This window comes from Salvelinus namaycush, chromosome 25, assembly GCF_016432855.1.
Source record: "Salvelinus namaycush isolate Seneca chromosome 25, SaNama_1.0, whole genome shotgun sequence".
Lineage (NCBI taxonomy): Eukaryota > Metazoa > Chordata > Actinopteri > Salmoniformes > Salmonidae > Salvelinus > Salvelinus namaycush.
In genome coordinates this window covers 34,648,287-34,665,689 of record NC_052331.1, presented here as the reverse complement: position 1 = coordinate 34,665,689, position 17,403 = coordinate 34,648,287, and the positions used below count along the sequence as shown (strand labels likewise).

The following is a 17,403-nucleotide window of genomic DNA, read 5'->3' as shown; positions in this document are numbered from 1 at the left end:
AGTAGAGAGAGGGAGGGCTCATGGCTGTGAGATACTATCCCTAGTAGAGAGAGGGAGGGCTCATGGCTGTGAGATGCTATCCCTAGTAGAGAGAGGGAGGACTCATGGCTGTGAGATACTATCCCTAGTAGAGAGAGGGAGGGCTCATGGCTGTGAGATACTATCCCTAGTAGACAGAGGGAGGGCTCATGGCTATGAGATACTATCCCTAGTAGAGAGAGGGAGGGCTCATGGCTGTGAGATACTATCCCTAGTAGAGAGAGGGAGGGCTCATGGCTGTGAGATACTATCCCTAGTAGAGAGAGGGAGGGCTCATGGCTGTGAGATACTATCCCTAGTAGAGAGAGGGAGGACTCATGGCTGTGAGATACTATCCCTAGTAGAGAGAGGGAGGGCTCATGGCTGTGAGATGCTATCCCTAGTAGACAGTGGGAGGGCTCATGGCTGTGAGATACTATCCCTAGTAGAGAGAGGGAGGGCTCATGGCTGTGAGATGCTATCCCTAGTAGAGAGAGGGAGGACTCATGGCTGTGAGATACTATCCCTAGTAGAGAGAGGGAGGGCTCATGGCTGTGAGATGCTATCCCTAGTAGACAGTGGGAGGACTCATGGCTGTGAGATACTATCCCTAGTAGACAGAGGGAGGGCTCATGGCTGTGAGATACTATCCCTAGTAGACAGAGGGAGGGCTCATGGCTGTGAGATACTATCCCTAGTAGACAGAGGGAGGGCTCATGGCTATGAGATACTATCCCTAGTAGAGAAAGGGAGGGCTCATGGCTGTGAGATACTATCCCTAGTAGAGAGAGGGAGGGCTCATGGCTGTGAGATACTATCCCTAGTAGAGAGAGGGAGGGCTCATGGCTGTGAGATACTATCCCTAGTAGAGAGAGGGAGGGCTCATGGCTGTGAGATACTATCCCTAGTAGACAGAGGGAGGGTTCATGGCTGTGAGATACTATCCCTAGTAGAGAGAGGGAGGGCTCATGGCTGTGAGATACTATCCCTAGTAGACAGAGGGAGGACTCATGGCTGTGAGATACTATCCCTAGTAGAGAGAGGGAGGACTCATGGCTGTGAGATACTATCCCTAGTAGACAGAGGGAGGGCTCATGGCTGTGAGATACTATCCCTAGTAGAGAGAGGGAGGACTCATGGCTGTGAGATACTATCCCTAGTAGACAGAGGGAGGGCTCATGGCTGTGAGATACTATCCCTAGTAGACAGAGGGAGGACTCATGGCTGTGAGATACTATCCCTAGTAGACAGAGGGAGGACTCATGGCTGTGAGATACTATCCCTAGTAGACAGAGGGAGGGCTCATGGCTGTGAGATACTATCCCTAGTAGACAGAGGGAGGGCTCATGGCTGTGAGATACTATCCCTAGTAGAGAGAGGGAGGGCTCATGGCTGTGAGATACTATCCCTAGTAGAGAGAGGGAAGACTCATGGCTGTGAGATACTATCCCTAGTAGAGAGAGGGAGGGCTCATGGCTGTGAGATACTATCCCTAGTAGACAGAGGGAGGGCTCATGGCTGTGAGATACTATCCCTAGTAGACAGAGGGAGGGCTCATGGCTGTGAGATACTATCCCTAGTAGACAGAGGGAGGACTCATGGCTGTGAGATACTATCCCTAGTAGAGAGAGGGAGGGCTCATGGCTGTGAGATGCTATCCCTAGTAGACAGAGGGAGGGCTCATGGCTGTGAGATACTATCCCTAGTAGACAGAGGGAGGACTCATGGCTGTGAGATACTATCCCTAGTAGACAGAGGGAGGACTCATGGCTGTGAGATACTATCCCTAGTAGAGAGAGAGAGGGCTCATGGCTGTGAGATACTATCCCTAGTAGACAGAGGGAGGGCTCATGGCTGTGAGATACTATCCCTAGTAGACAGAGGGAGGACTCATGGCTGTGAGATACTATCCCTAGTAGACAGAGGGAGGGCTCATGGCTGTGAGATACTATCCATAGTAGAGAGAGGGAGGGCTCATGGCTGTGAGATACTATCCCTAGTAGACAGAGGGAGGACTCATGGCTGTGAGATACTATCCCTAGTAGACAGAGGGAGGGCTCATGGCTGTGAGATACTATCCCTAGTAGACAGAGGGAGGGCTCATGGCTGTGAGATACTATCCCTAGTAGACAGAGGGAGGGCTCATGGCTGTGAGATACTATCCCTAGTAGACAGAGGGAGGGCTCATGGCTGTGAGATACTATCCCTAGTAGACAGAGGGAGGGCTCATGGCTGTGAGATACTATCCCTAGTAGACAGAGGGAGGACTCATGGCTGTGAGATACTATCCCTAGTAGACAGAGGGAGGACTCATGGCTGTGAGATACTATCCCTAGTAGAGAGAGGGAGGACTCATGGCTGTGAGATACTATCCCTAGTAGACAGAGGGAGGACTCATGGCTGTGAGATACTATCCCTAGTAGAGAGAGGGAGGGCTCATGGCTGTGAGATACTATCCCTAGTAGAGAGAGGGAGGGCTCATGGCTGTGAGATACTATCCCTAGTAGACAGAGGGAGGGCTCATGGCTGTGAGATACTATCCCTAGTAGACAGAGGGAGGGCTCATGGCTGTGAGATACTATCCCTAGTAGACAGAGGGAGGGCTCATGGCTGTGAGATACTATCCCTAGTAGACAGAGGGAGGACTCATGGCTGTGAGATACTATCCCTAGTAGAGAGGGAGGACTCATGGCTGTGAGATACTATCCCTAGTAGACAGAGGGAGGGCTCATGGCTGTGAGATACTATCCCTAGTAGACAGAGGGAGGACTCATGGCTGTGAGATACTATCCCTAGTAGACAGAGGGAGGGCTCATGGCTGTGAGATACTATCCCTAGTAGAGAGAGGGAGGGCTCATGGCTGTGAGATACTATCCCTAGTAGACAGAGGGAGGACTCATGGCTGTGAGATACTATCCCTAGTAGAGAGAGGGAGGGCTCATGGCTGTGAGATACTATCCCTAGTAGAGAGGGAGGGCTCATGGCTGTGAGATACTATCCCTAGTAGACAGAGGGAGGGCTCATGGCTGTGAGATACTATCCCTAGTAGACAGAGGGAGGACTCATGGCTGTGAGATACTATCCCTAGTAGACAGAGGGAGGGCTCAACAGCCAACCATATAACTAAACTAAATGCAACTGCCATACGAATCCAGTGTTTGACGGCCACATTGTTCACATTAATAGTTAGCTAGCAGCAGTAATTACCCTGCTATTAACCTTTCTCCCCCCTCACCAATCTGTCTCTCCTAGCTCTTCTACTGCTTCCTACAAAAGGCAATTATATTTTACCCAGGTGTATTGCCCACTTAGTTTCAATTAAGAAACATACTGTAGTTTTAATGAACCTCTAGCTTGTGCTAGGAATGCATTATGAACCTCACGTTACGAGACCTAGCTAGTGGTTTGTTTACATGTAGGTAAGCTAGACTACAATACCAACGCTATCGTTGACACCTTGTGGTGATCATGTTGAACTGCATATTAATTACACCAGGATGAGACATTGACGTTTTTGTCATTTAGCAGACGCCCTTATTCAGAGCGACTTACAGTAGAGTGCATACATTTTTCATACTTTTTTTTCTTTCATACTGGTCGTGAATGGAACCCACAACCCTGGCGTTGCACGCACCACGCTCTACCAACTGAGCCACACGGGGCCTATACATAACTTTCAAGAAACATGTATTTTAGAAATGAAATCAAAATAACCTTAAATTCCTTTCTGCCCAGCCTCATGATAGCATTAGATAGCAGATAGTGATATTTGCTAATGCTATCTCCAGCCCACCCTATGGATCCCCAGCCCACCCGATTGGTCCCCAGCCCACCCGATGGGTCCCCAGCCCACCCTATAGGTCCCCAACCCACCCTATGGTTCTCCAGCCCACCCTATAGGTCCCCAGCCCACTCTATGGGTCCCCAGTCCACCCTATGGGTCCCCAGCCCACCTATGGGTCCCCAGCCCACCCTATGAGTCCCCAGCCCACCCTATGAGTCTCCAGCCCACCCTATATGTCCCCAGCCAACCCGATTGGTCTCCAGCCCACCCTATAGGTCCCCAGCCCATCGTATGGGTCCCCAGCCCACCCTATAGATCCCCAGCCCACCCTATGGGTCCCCAGCACACCCGATAGATCTCCAGCCCACCCTATAGGTCCCCAGCCCACCCTATGGGTCCCCAGCCCACCCTATAGATCCCCAGCCCACCCTATGGGTCCCCAGCCCACCCTATAGATCCCCAGCCCACCCTATGGGTCCCCAGCCCACCCTATAGATCCCCAGCCCACCCTATAGGTCCCCAGCCCACCCTATAGGTCCCCAGCCCACCCTATGGGTCCCCAGCCCACCCTATAGATCCCCAGCCCACCCTATAGGTCCCCAGCCCACCCTATGGGTCCCCAGCCCACCCTATAGATCCCCAGCCCACCCTATGGGTCCCCAGCCCACCCTATAGATCCCCAGCCCACCCTATAGGTCCCCAGCCAACCCGATTGGTCTCCAGCCCACCTTATTGGTCTCCAGCCCACCCTATGGGTCCCCAGCCCACCCTATAGGTCCCCAGCCCACCCTATAGGTCCCCAGCCCACCATATGGGTCCCCAGTTCACCCTATAGCCCCAGTCCACCCTATAGCCCCAGCCCACCATATGGGTCCCCAGTCCACCCTATAGCCCCAGTCCACCCTATAGCCCCAGCCCACCCTATGGGTACCCAGCCCACCCTATGGGTCCCCAGCCCACCCTATGGGTCCCCAGCCCACCCTATAGCCCCAGCCCACCCTATAGCCCCAGCCCACCCTATAGGTCCCCAGCCCACCCTATAGGTCCCCAGCCAACCCTATGGGTCCCCAGCCCACCCTATGGGTCCCCAGCCCACCCTATAGGTCCCCAGCCAACCCGATTGGTCTCCAGCCCACCCTATGGGTCCCCAGCCCATCGTATGGGTCCCCAGCCCACACTATATGTCCCCAGCCAACCCGATTGGTCTCCAGCCCACCCTATATGTCCCCAGCCCACCCTATGGGTCCCCAGCCCACCCTATGGGTCCCCAGCCCACCCTATGGGTCCCCAGCCCACCTTATTGGTCTCCAGCCCACCCTATGGGTCCCCAGCCCACCCTATAGGTCCCCAGCCCACCCTATAGCCCCAGTCCACCTATAGCCCCAGTCCACCCTATAGCCCCAGTCCACCCTATAGCCCCAGCCCACCATATGGGTCCCCAGTCCACCCTATAGCCCCAGCCCACCCTATGGGTCCCCAGCCCACCCTATAGCCCCAGCCCACCCTATGGGTCCCCAGCCCACCCTATAGCCCCAGCCCACCCTATGGGTCTCCAGCCCACCCTATGGGTCCCCAGCCCACCCTATGGGTCCCCAACCCACCCTATGGGTCCCCAGTAAAAGGTTTGTCCACCTGTGCTCCAAAGTTACCTCAAACAGGACTGTACCCAACATGGGTGCCCTCTGGGGAACATATGCCCTGAGCTCTGGGCTGTGGCTGTGTCCACACATTAAACTGTATCAGGGTGTTGGGTTTTCCACTTTGATTACAACACTGTATGATGCCAACTGCCAACCCTGGAGGGGGCTTGGCCTCAGTTTTGGCCCAGAATAGCTAGATCCCCCACAGCACTGGCTCAATGGGGTGTTTCCATTCATCACTACTGGCTTTTCTTTCCAATCCATTTTGTCTTTGGTTGTACAAATGTGGTGATTGTGTTCCTGTGTCCCGCACCCTCATAGATATCATCCTGACCAACCTGCCCTCTAAATACACCTCTGCTGTCTTCAACCAGGATCTCAGCGATCACTGCCTCATTGCCTGCGTCTGTAATGGGTCTGCGGTCAAACGACCACCCCTCATCACTGTCAAACGCTCCCTAAAACACTTCAGCGAGCAGGCCTTTCTAATCCACCTGGAAGGATATTGACCTCATTCCGTCAGTAGAGGATGCCTGGTTATTCTTTAAAAGTGCTTCCCTCACCATCTTAAATAAGCATGCCCCGTTCAAAAAATGTAGAACTAAGAATACATATAGTCCTTGGTTCACTCCAGACCGGACTGTTCTTGACCAGCACAAACATCCTGTGGCGTACTGCATTAGTATCGAATAGCCCCCGTGATATGCAACTTTTCAGGGAAGTTAGGAACCAATATACACAGGTAGTTAGGATAGCAAAGGCTAGCTTTTTCAAACAGAACTTTGCATCCTGTAGCACAAACTCCAAAAGGTTCTGGGACACTGTTAAGTAGAGAGAAGAGAATAAGAGCACCTCCTCCCAGCTGCCCACTGCACTGAGGCTAGGACACACTGTCACCACCGATAAATCCACTATAATTAAGAATTTCAATAAGCATTTTTCCACGACTGGCCATATTTTCCACCTGGCTACCCCTACCCCAGTCAACAGCTCTGCACCCCCCAAAGCAACTTGCCCAAGTCTCCCCCATTTCTCCTTCACCCAAATCCAGATAGTTGATAGCTGATGGGCTAGACAATCTAGACCCTCTCTTTCTAAAATTATCCGCCAAAATGGTTGCAACCCCTATTACTAGCCTGTTCAACCTCTCTTTCGTATCGTCTGAGATCCCCAAAGATTGGAAAGCTGCCGTGGTCATCCCCCTCTTCAAAGGGGGAGACACTCTAGACCCAAACTGCTACATACCTATATATATCCTACCCTGCCTTTCTAAGGTCTTCAAAAGCCAAGTTAACAAACAGATCACTGACCATTTCGAATCCCACCGTACCTTCTCCGCTATGCAATCTGGTTTCCGAGCTGGTCATGGGTGCACCTCAGCCACACTCAAGGCCCTAAACGATATCATAACCGCCATCGATAAGAGACATTACTGTGGAGCCGTATTCATCGACAAGGCTTTCGACTCTGTCACTCACCACATTCTTATCGGCAGACTCAACAGACTTGGTTTCTCAAATGACTGCCTCTCCTGGTTCACCAACTTCAGTGGGGCAAAAAAGTATTTAGTCAGCCACCAATTGTGCAAGTTCTCCCACTTAAAAAGATGAGAGAGGCCTGTAATTTTCATCATAGGTACACTTCAACTATGACAGACAAAATGAGGGAAAGAAATCCAGAAAATCACATTGTAGGATTTTTAATGAATTTATTTGCAAATTATGGTGGAAAATAAGTATTTGGTCAATAACAAAAATTTATCTCAATACTTTGTTATATACCCTTTGTTGGCAATGACAGAGGTCAAACGTTTTCTGTAAGTCTTCACAAGGTTTTCACACACTGTTGCTGGTATTTTGGCCCATTCCTCCATGCAGATCTCCTCTAGCGCAGTGATGTTTTGGGGCTGTTGCTGGGCAACACAGACTTTCAACTCCCTCCAAAGATTTTCTATGGGGTTGAGATCTGGAGACTGGCTAGGCTACTCCAGGACCTTGAAATGCTTCTTACGAAGCCACTCCTTCGTTGCCCGGGCGGTGTGTTTGGGATCATTGTCATGCTGAAAGACCCAGCCACGTTTCATCTTCAATGCCCTTGCTGATGGAAGGAGGTTATTGAGTGATCTCTCTCAATATCAGGAAGGTGTTCTTAATGTTTGGTATACTCAGTGTATAAGTGAATTATTTTGGTCCCCTAAAATGCATAATTCTGCCTCAAATTTACCCCCCACCCCCTCCACTGTAAAACATTAGTTAAATCAACTCAAATTTAACTAATGTTTTACAGCACTTAATTAGCCTACTCTCTCCAACTCACTTTCTCTCCTGCTACCCTTCATTCCTTCTCTTTTAGGACTGAAGAAACGCACCAGGAAGGCCTTTGGGTTACGAAAGAAAGAGAAGGACACAGACTCCACGTGAGTGATCTCCTGTAGACAGTTTAACGTGAGTGATCTCCTGTAGACAGTTTAACGTGAGTGATCTCCTGTAGACAGTTTAACGTGAGTGATCTCCTGTAGACAGTTTAACGTGAGTGATCTCCTGTAGACAGTTTAACGTGAGTGATCTCCTGTAGACAGTTTAACGTGAGTGATCTCCTGTAGACAGTTTAACGTGAGTGATCTCCTGTAGACAGTTTAACGTGAGTGATCTCCTGTAGACAGTTTAACGTGAGTGATCTCCTGTAGACAGTTTAATGTGAGTGATCTCCTGTAGACAGTTTAACGTGAGTGATCTCCTGTAGACAGTTTAATGTGAGTGATCTCCTGTAGACAGTTTAATGTGAGTGATCTCCTGTAGACAGTTTAACGTGAGTGATCTCCTGTAGACAGTTTAACGTGAGTGATCTCCTGTAGACAGTTTAACGTGAGTGATCTCCTGTAGACAGTTTAATGTGAGTGATCTCCTGTAGACAGTTTAACGTGAGTGATCTCCTGTAGACAGTTTAATGTGAGTGATCTCCTGTAGACAGTTTGATGTGAGTGATCTCCAGTAGACAGTTTAACGTGAGTGATCTCCTGTAGACAGTTTAATGTGAGTGATCTCCAGTAGACAGTTTAATGTGAGTGTTCTCCAGTAGACAGTTTAATGTGAGTGATCTCTAGTAGACAGTTTAACGTGAGTGATCTCCAGCAGACAGTTTAACATTGCAGAATTCAGCAGCTACACCAGGATTTACTTTGGTGACACTTTGGTTGTAAGTCCATAGACCTGCAGTTGGTATGTTGCTCTATGTAGAACATCAATAGAGGGGACATCTAAATAAAGTCTGTTTATTTTTATTCAATATCTTTGTAAGCTGTCATTCAAAACATATTTTTGAGCTTCTCACTCATATTTTCTAAGTAGTCTGATGATTGTGATCTCTCTCGTCTCTCTGTACAGGGGCTCCCCTGACAAAGATGGAGTAAGTAGAAGAAAGGTAGACTATGGGGTAAACAATCGATGTGATGTCATTGCTACTCTTATCCTCACTCTTCTTTGTTTGTTTACTTCACTGTAGTTTAATGTTTCCCATTCGTGAATAGTGCTGTTCTTGTTGTTGATTCAAGCTGTTGAAGTTGGAAGTTTACATACACCTTAGCCAAGTACATTTAAACTCAGTCTTTCACAATTCCTGACATTTAATCCGAGTAAAAATTCCCTGTTTTAGGTCAGTTAGGATCACCACTTTATTGTAAGAATGTGTAATGTCAGAATAATAGTAGAGAGAATGATTTATTTCAGCTTTTATTTCTTTCATCACATTCCCAGTGGGTCAGAAGTTTACATACACTCAATTAGTATTTGGTAGCATTGCTTTTAAATTGTTTAACTTGGGTCAAACGTTTTGAGTAGCCTTCCACAAGCTTCCCATAATAATTTGGGTGAATTTTGGCCCATTCCTCCTGACAGAGCCGGTGTAACTGAGTCAGGTTTGTAGGCCTCCTTGCTCACACACACCTTTTCAGTTCTTCCCACAAATTGTCTATGGGATTGAGGTCAGGGCTTTGTGATGGCCACTCCAATACCTTGACTTTGTTGTCCTTAAGCCATTTTGACACAATGGTCATAGTCCATTTGGAAGACCCATTTGCGACCAAGCTTTAACTTCCTGACTGATGTCTTGAGATGTTGCTTCAATATATCCACATACTTTTCCTGCCTCATATTGCCATCTATTTTTTGAAGTGCACCAGTCCCTCCTGCAAAGCACCCCCACAACATGATTCTGCCACCCCCATGCTTCACGGTTGGGATGGTGTTCTTCGCCTTGCAAGCGTCCCCCTTTTTCCTCCAAACATAATGATGGTCATTATGGCCAAACATTTCTGTTTTTGTTTCATCAGACCGGAGGACATTTCTCCAAAAAGTACGATCTTCGTCCCCATGTGCAGTTGCAAACCGTAGTCTGGCTTTTTTATGGTGGTTTTGGAGCAGTGCCTTCTTCCTTGCTGAGTGGCCTTTCAGGTTATGTCGATATATGACTCGTTTGACTGTGGATATAGATATTGTGGATATAGATACTAGATACTCAAATTATGTCAATTAGCCTATCAGAAGCTTCTAAAGCCATGACATAATTTTCTGGAATTTTCCAAGCTATTTAAAGGCACAGTCAACTTAATGTATGTTAACTTCTGACCCACAGGAATTGTGATACAGTGAAATAATCTGTCTGTAAACAATTTTTGGAAAGATTACTTGTGTCATGTACAAAGTAGATGCCCTAACCGACTTGCCAAAACTATAGTTTGTTAACAAGAAATTTGTGGAGTGGTTGAAAAACGAGTTTTAATGACTCCAACTTAAGTGTATGTGAACTTCCGACTTCAACAGTATAAAATGCTTGATGGTATGAGAGTTTCTCACTGACACGTTCCATTATCACAGAAAAAGACCAACGGGGCTCCAAATGGCTATTATGGGGAGATTGATTGGGACCGATATGTAAGTAGATATGTACAGCACAGTGCAGTAAGTGATCCGTCTATAGTGTTAGTGATTAGTAGTAATACAATGGGTTAGGGAATAAGCAATAACAGCTATAGGGATAAAAGAGGAAGTGCCGCCCTGGTTGTCAAAACTCAAACTCATGACGTGACTAGTGACTAATGTCTAGTGACTAATAACTAATGAATAGTGACTAATGTTTAGTGACTAATAACTAATGAATAGTGACTAATGTTTAGTGACTAATAACTAATGAATAGTGACTAATAACTAATGAATAGTGACTAATGTCTAGTGACTAATAACTAATGAAGTGACTAATAACTAATGAATAGTGACTAATGTCTAGTGACTAATAACTAATGAATAGTGACTAATAACTAATGAATAGTGACTAATGTCTAGTGACTAATAACTAATGAATAGTGACTAATAACTAATGAATAGTGACTAATGACTAGTGACTAATAACTAATGACTAGTGACTAATAACTAATGAATAGTGACTAATGACTAGTGACTAATAACTAATGAATAGTGACTAATATCTAGTGACTAGTGACTAATAACTAATGTCTAGTGACTAATGTCTAGTGACTAATGTCTAGTGACTAATAATTAATGAATAGTGACTAATGTTTAGTGACTAATAACTAATGAAAAGTGACTAATGTCTAGTGACTAATAACTAATGAATAGTGACTAATGACTAGTGACTAATAACTAATGAATAGTGACTAATATCTAGTGACTAATTACTAATGACTAGTGACTAATAACTAATGAATAGTGACTAATGTCTAGTGACTAATGAATAGTGACTAATGACTAGTGACTAATAACTAATGAATAGTGACTAATGTCTAGTGACTGTCTAGTGTCTAGTGACTAATAACTAATGTCTAGTGACTAATAACTAATGAATAGTGACTAATATCTAGTGACTAATAACTAATGAATAGTGACTAATGTCTAGTGACTAATAACTAATGTCTAGTGACTAATAACTAATGAATAGTGACTAATGAATAGTGACTAATGTCTAGTGACTAATAACTAATGAATAGTGACTAATGTCTAGTAACTAATAACTAATGAATAGTGACTAATGTTTGGTGACTAATAACTAATGAATAGTGACTAATGTTTAGTGACTAATAACTAATGAATAGTGACTAATAACTAATGAATAGTGACTGTCTAGTGTCTAGTGACTAATAACTAATGTCTAGTGACTAATGTCTAGTGACTAATAACTAATGAATAGTGACTAATATCTAGTGACTAATAACTAATGAATAGTGACTAATGTCTAGTGACTAATAACTAATGAATAGTGACTAATAACTAATGAATAGTGATGAAAGACTAGTGACTAATAACTAATGAATAGTGACTAATGTCTAGTTACTAATAACAAATGAATAGTGACTAATGTCTAGTGACTAATAACTAATGAATAGTGACTAATGTCTAGTGACTAATGTCTAGTGACTAATAACTAATGAATAGTGACTAATGTCTAGTGACTAATAACTAATGAATAGTGACTAATGTCTAGTGACTAATAACTAATGAATAGTGACTAATGTCTAGTGACTAATAACTAATGAATAGTGACTAATGTTTGGTGACTAATAACTAATGAATAGTGACTGTCTAGTGACAAATAACTAATAAATAGTGTCTAGTGACTAATAACTAATGAATGGTGACTAATGTCTAGTGACTAATGACTAGTGACTAGTGACGAATGACTAATGATTGACTAATAATGAATGACTAATGGCGTAACTAATCACTAATGACTAGTGACCAGTGACGACTAACTAATGACTAATGACTAATAAGAAATGGCGTAACTGATGACGTGACTAATAAAAAATTTGAAAATATATTACAATGATGCAATACTTTGCTTATGAAGATATTTCAACCACAATGGGGAAACAAACCCCATTCTACATTCTAACCACAAACCCCATTCTACATTCTAACCACAAACCCCATTCTACATTCTAACCACAAACCCCATTCTACATTCTAACCACAAACCCCATTCTACATTCTAACCACAAACCCCATTCTACATTCTAACCACAAACCCCATTCTACATTCTAACCACAAACCCCATTCTACATTCTAACCACAAACCCCATTCTACATTCTAACCACAAACCCCATTCTAAACGACTTCCCACAACCAGACATGACTTCCACTTCTGCTCCCTACAACTTTCCTGATTATGGCAATCAATCATCCTCGTGTAACATTGAATTTGGAATCAAAACGTGATGTCTCTTTTCAGAATCGTACATTAAGTTTGTGTGAGTCTTAACAAACAAGCATCTTCAAACCTCTCCAGCTATAAAAACACAGGACTGCAGTTTTTATGTGTGCATTTCTTTACCCACAAGCATGAGAGAAGTGAATGTATTTGTTGTTACACGATGTCACAAACAGTCATTTTACCACTTACATATTTACTTCCTGTTACAGGCCGCTCCAGACGTGGACGCTGAGGGCTTCAGTCTCAGACCCGGAGAGGAGAGAGGAAATATCCTTTTAGATGATCAGATGTAGTCCATGTGGAATGGCTAGCTAGTTAGTAGTGAGCTAGTAGCGGGCATAGTGCAAGTGACGTCACCTGCCCTGAGACCTAGAGAGATAGTGTTGTCCTGTCCTGAGACCTAGAGAGATACTGTTGTCCTGTCCTGAGACCTAGAGAGGTACTGTTGTCCTGCCCTGAGACCTAGAGAGATACTGTTGTCCTGCCCTGAGACCTAGAGAGATACTGTTGTCCTGCCCTGAGACCTAGAGAGATACTGTTGTCCTGCCCTGAGACCTAGAGAGATACTGTTGTCCTGCCCTGAGACCTAGAGAGATACTGTTGTCCTGCCCTGAGACCTAGAGAGATACTGTTGTCCTGCCCTGAGACCTAGAGAGATACTGTTGTCCTGCCCTGAGACCTAGAGAGATACTGTTGTCCTGCCCTGAGACCTAGAGAGATACTGTTGTCCTGCCCTGAGACCTAGAGAGGTACTGTTGTCCTGCCCTGAGACCTAGAGAGATACTGTTGTCCTGCCCTGAGACCTAGAGAGATACTGTTGTCCTGCCCTGAGACCTAGAGAGATACTGTTGTCCTGCCCTGAGACCTAGAGAGATACTGTTGTCCTGCCCTGAGACCTAGAGAGGTACTGTTGTCCTGCTGTGAGACCTAGAGAGGTACTGTTGTCCTGCCCTGAGACCTAGAGAGATACTGTTGTCCTGCCCTGAGACCTAGAGAGGTACTGTTTTCCTGCTCTGAGACCTAGAAAGATACTGTTGTCCTGCCCTGAGACCTAGAGAGATACTGTTGTCCTGCCCTGAGACCTAGAGAGATTCTGTTGTCCTGCCCTGAGACCTAGATAGATTCTGTTGTCCTGTCCTGAGACCTAGAGAGATACTGTTTTCCTGCTGTGAGACCTAGAGAGATACTGTTGTCCTGCCCTGAGACCTAGAGAGATACTGTTGTCCTGCCCTGAGACCTAGATAGATTCTGTTGTCCTGTCCTGAGACCTAGAGAGATACTTTTGTCATGTCCTGAGACCTAGAGAGATACTGTTGTCCTGCCCTGAGACCTAGAGAGGTACTGTTGTCCTGCCCTGAGACCTAGAGAGGTACTGTTGTCCTGACCTGAGACCTAGAGAGATACTGTTGTCCTGCCCTGAGACCTAGAGCGATACTGTTGTCCTGCCCTGAGACCTAGAGAGATACTGTTGTCCTGCCCTGAGACCTAGAGCGATACTGTTGTCCTGCCCTGAGACCTAGAGAGATACTGTTTTCCTGCCCTGAGACCTAGAGAGATACTGTTGTCCTGCCCTGAGACCTAGAGAGATACTGTTGTCCTGCCCTGAGACCTAGAGAGATACTGTTGTCCTGCCCTGAGACCAGAGAGATACTGTTGTCCTGCCCTGAGACCTAGAGAGATACTGTTGTCCTGCCCTGAGACCTAGAGAGATACTGTTGTCCTGCCCTGAGACCTAGAGCGATACTGTTGTCCTGCCCTGAGACCTAGAGAGATACTGTTGTCCTGCCCTGAGACCTAGAGAGGTACTGTTGTCCTGCCCTGAGACCTAGAGAGATACTGTTGTCCTGCCCTGAGACCTAGAGCGATACTGTTGTCCTGCCCTGAGACCTAGAGCGATACTGTTGTCCTGCCCTGAGACCTAGAGAGATACTGTTGTCCTGCCCTGAGACCTAGAGAGATACTGTTGTCCTGCCCTGAGACCTAGAGAGATACTGTTGTCCTGCCCTGAGACCTAGAGAGATACTGTTGTCCTGCCCTGAGACCTAGAGAGATACTGTTTTCCTGCCCTGAGACCTAGAGAGATATTGTTGAAGCTAAGCTGTTACACAGGCAACAGTCTTGGGACACTGACTGCTAAGCTATTGACCTGTTTAACTAGCTGAGCGACATATTGGCCCAGTGGATCTCTATGTTAAATAGGCCAAATCACTCAGACACCCTCTCTATCTTCATGCTCAACATGTGAGTGAACCTGACCTGCAGGACCAAAAGAGTGAAAACAGTCTAGAGTCACATAAGAGTGTTTCTCGCTATCTCTGTTGCATCCTGCCTAGAACGTTTTCAATACCGTTGGTTTCAATGGAACATGTAGGTTTGTGTAACCCCTAGTCACTGGCCTAGGATCAAATCAGCAATTGAGCCTCATGACGAGGTAAGAGGCAGGGTAATATTTAGTGACATATTCTAGTTTTCAGCAGTGAGATACATTACCGGTCAAAAGTTTTAGAATACCTTTCTTTAGTTTTACTATTTTCTACATTGTGGAATAATAGTGAAGACATGAAAACTATGAAATAACACATATGGATCATGAAGATAACCGAAAGAGTGTTATAAAAATCTAAAAATATTTTATATTTGAGATTCTTCAAATAGCCACCCTTTGCCTTGATGACAGCTTTGCACCCTCTTGGCATTCTCTCAACCATCTTCACCTGGAATATTTTCCCAACAGTCTTGAAGGAGTTCCCACATATGCTGAGCACTTGTTGGCTGCTTTTACTTCACTATGCGGTCCGACTCATCCCAAATCATCTCAATTTGGTTGAGGTCGAGGGAGTGTGGAGGCCAGGTCATCTGATGCAGCACTCCATCACTCTCCTTCTTGGTCAATTATCTCTTACACAGCCTGGAGGTGTGTTGGGTCATTGTCCTGTTGAGAAACAAATGATAGTCCCACTAAGGCCAAACCAGATGGGATGGCGTATCGCTGCAGAATGCTGTGGTAGCAATGCTGGTTAAGTGTGCCTTGAATTCTAAATAAATCACAGACAGTGTCACCAGCAAAGCACCCCCACACCATAACACCTCCTCCTCCATGCTTTACGGTGGGAAATACACATGCGAAGATCATGTGTTCACCCACACCGCATCTCACAAAGACACTGCGGTTGGAATCAAAAATCTCAAATTTGGACTCCAGACCAAAGGAAAAATTTCCACCGGAAATGCAAACTTATAATGTATTCAAGATTGAAAAAGGCTTCTAAAGTTTGTAATTTCCACTTTAAAATGTCAGACTTGATTTGCCCTAACAAAAAATGTACGAACCCCTACAAAAAATATACATTTATTATAATCCACATAATAATTCACAGTTCCTGTTGCTGCAGGATTATTTTCATTCTGTAGCAAACTAGCTCAAATTAAGATCCTACATCTGTATGTAAAAGATCTTCTTACTTAATGAGTGTTCACCAGCTCCCAAAGGCAAGCAGCACTTCTCGTCCAGCGACACTGAGGATGAGGACGACAACAGGAAGTTCAAGATCAAGATCAAGCCGTTGCCCTCCGACACTGCCAAGTGTGCCGTCCCCTCCATGGATGAACTGAAAGCTTCCGTTGGAGGTTTGGCGCTATCTCCCTCTTTGGTGAGTCTTTGCTGTTCCAACTGTATGTAACTGGAGTAGGGTGAAGTTGTCCCTAGACGGTGATTTTGGGTCAGTTTAGCATTTTTCCCACTAATTGTTAAGTCTTGGATTAAGGGGAGGGAATGCTGACCCTAGAACTGTACCTAGTGAAGTAGGATAAAGTGCAATGTCCCTGACTGAACTGGAACTTGGGTCATTGTAACCAAGGGCCACGGCCGGAACTGCTACTCCAAGAAAGCTAGCTCTCTCGGGTGTTATATGAAGTATTATATGAATCGCTTTGTTGAAACTGGAGACAGCTACAGCTAATTCTAGCCAGTGATATGATCTGGAATGTACTAAACATCTGAATATCTGTTCCTCCTCTCACTTCCTCCCCCTCTTCATCTCCCCCTCTTCCCTTTCTCTCTCCATCTTCCCTTCCTCTCTCCATCTTCCCATTCTCTCTCTCTCCATCTTCCCTCTCTCTCCATCTTCCTTTCTCTCTCCATCTTTCCTTTCTCTCTCTCCATCTTCCTCTCTCTCCATCTTCCTCTCTCTCCCCTCTTCCCTTTCTCTCTCCATCTTCCCTTTCTCTCTCCATCTTCCCTTTCTCTCTCCATCTTCCCTTTCTCTCTCCATCTTCCCTTTCTCTCTCCATCTCCCTCTCTCTCCATCTCCCCTTCTCCTACATCTGTTATTCTTGTAGAGGAGAAGTCCGGTAAGCCAGTCTTTTATTATTTCATTTCTTTATCTGTTTCAGTATAAAGAAAAGGCATGGCATGGATTCACTTGGCTGTGGATTCTTTTCTTACTTAAATTCTCTTTCCCCTGCGGTAGCTAAAAAATCCCCAGCGGGCAAAATGTTGCATGTAATGTGACATCACATTTTTGTTGTTGTTATAAACAGATTCTCTGTCATATCACCAGATTAGAACTAAACAATCATTGTTTTCACGACGACATAAAGAAATACATCGTATTTTGGTTGTTATCTGGTCAGGTATAACCCGATTTATAACCAGATGAAGATGTATTTTTCTGGTTGCTAAAAAGATGTTTACAAAATGTCTTTTTACAAACCATAATGATGTGAGTGATGTCATTAC

At 45.4% G+C, this 17,403-nt stretch overlaps 1 protein-coding gene across 1 annotated transcript in view; it reads left to right on the top strand.

Moving 5' to 3' along the window:
• LOC120019914 (SH3-containing GRB2-like protein 3-interacting protein 1) overlaps positions 1-17,403 on the top strand; it is a 74,381-nt gene that overhangs the window by 13,405 nt on the left and 43,573 nt on the right. Inside the window, exons 2-6 of the mRNA XM_038963323.1 lie at positions 7,795-7,858; positions 8,826-8,862; positions 10,314-10,370; positions 12,875-12,935; positions 16,149-16,315. Coding sequence (XP_038819251.1) covers positions 7,795-7,858; positions 8,826-8,862; positions 10,314-10,370; positions 12,875-12,935; positions 16,149-16,315 — 386 coding nt within the window. The remainder of the gene's footprint in view (positions 1-7,794; positions 7,859-8,825; positions 8,863-10,313; positions 10,371-12,874; positions 12,936-16,148; positions 16,316-17,403) is intronic.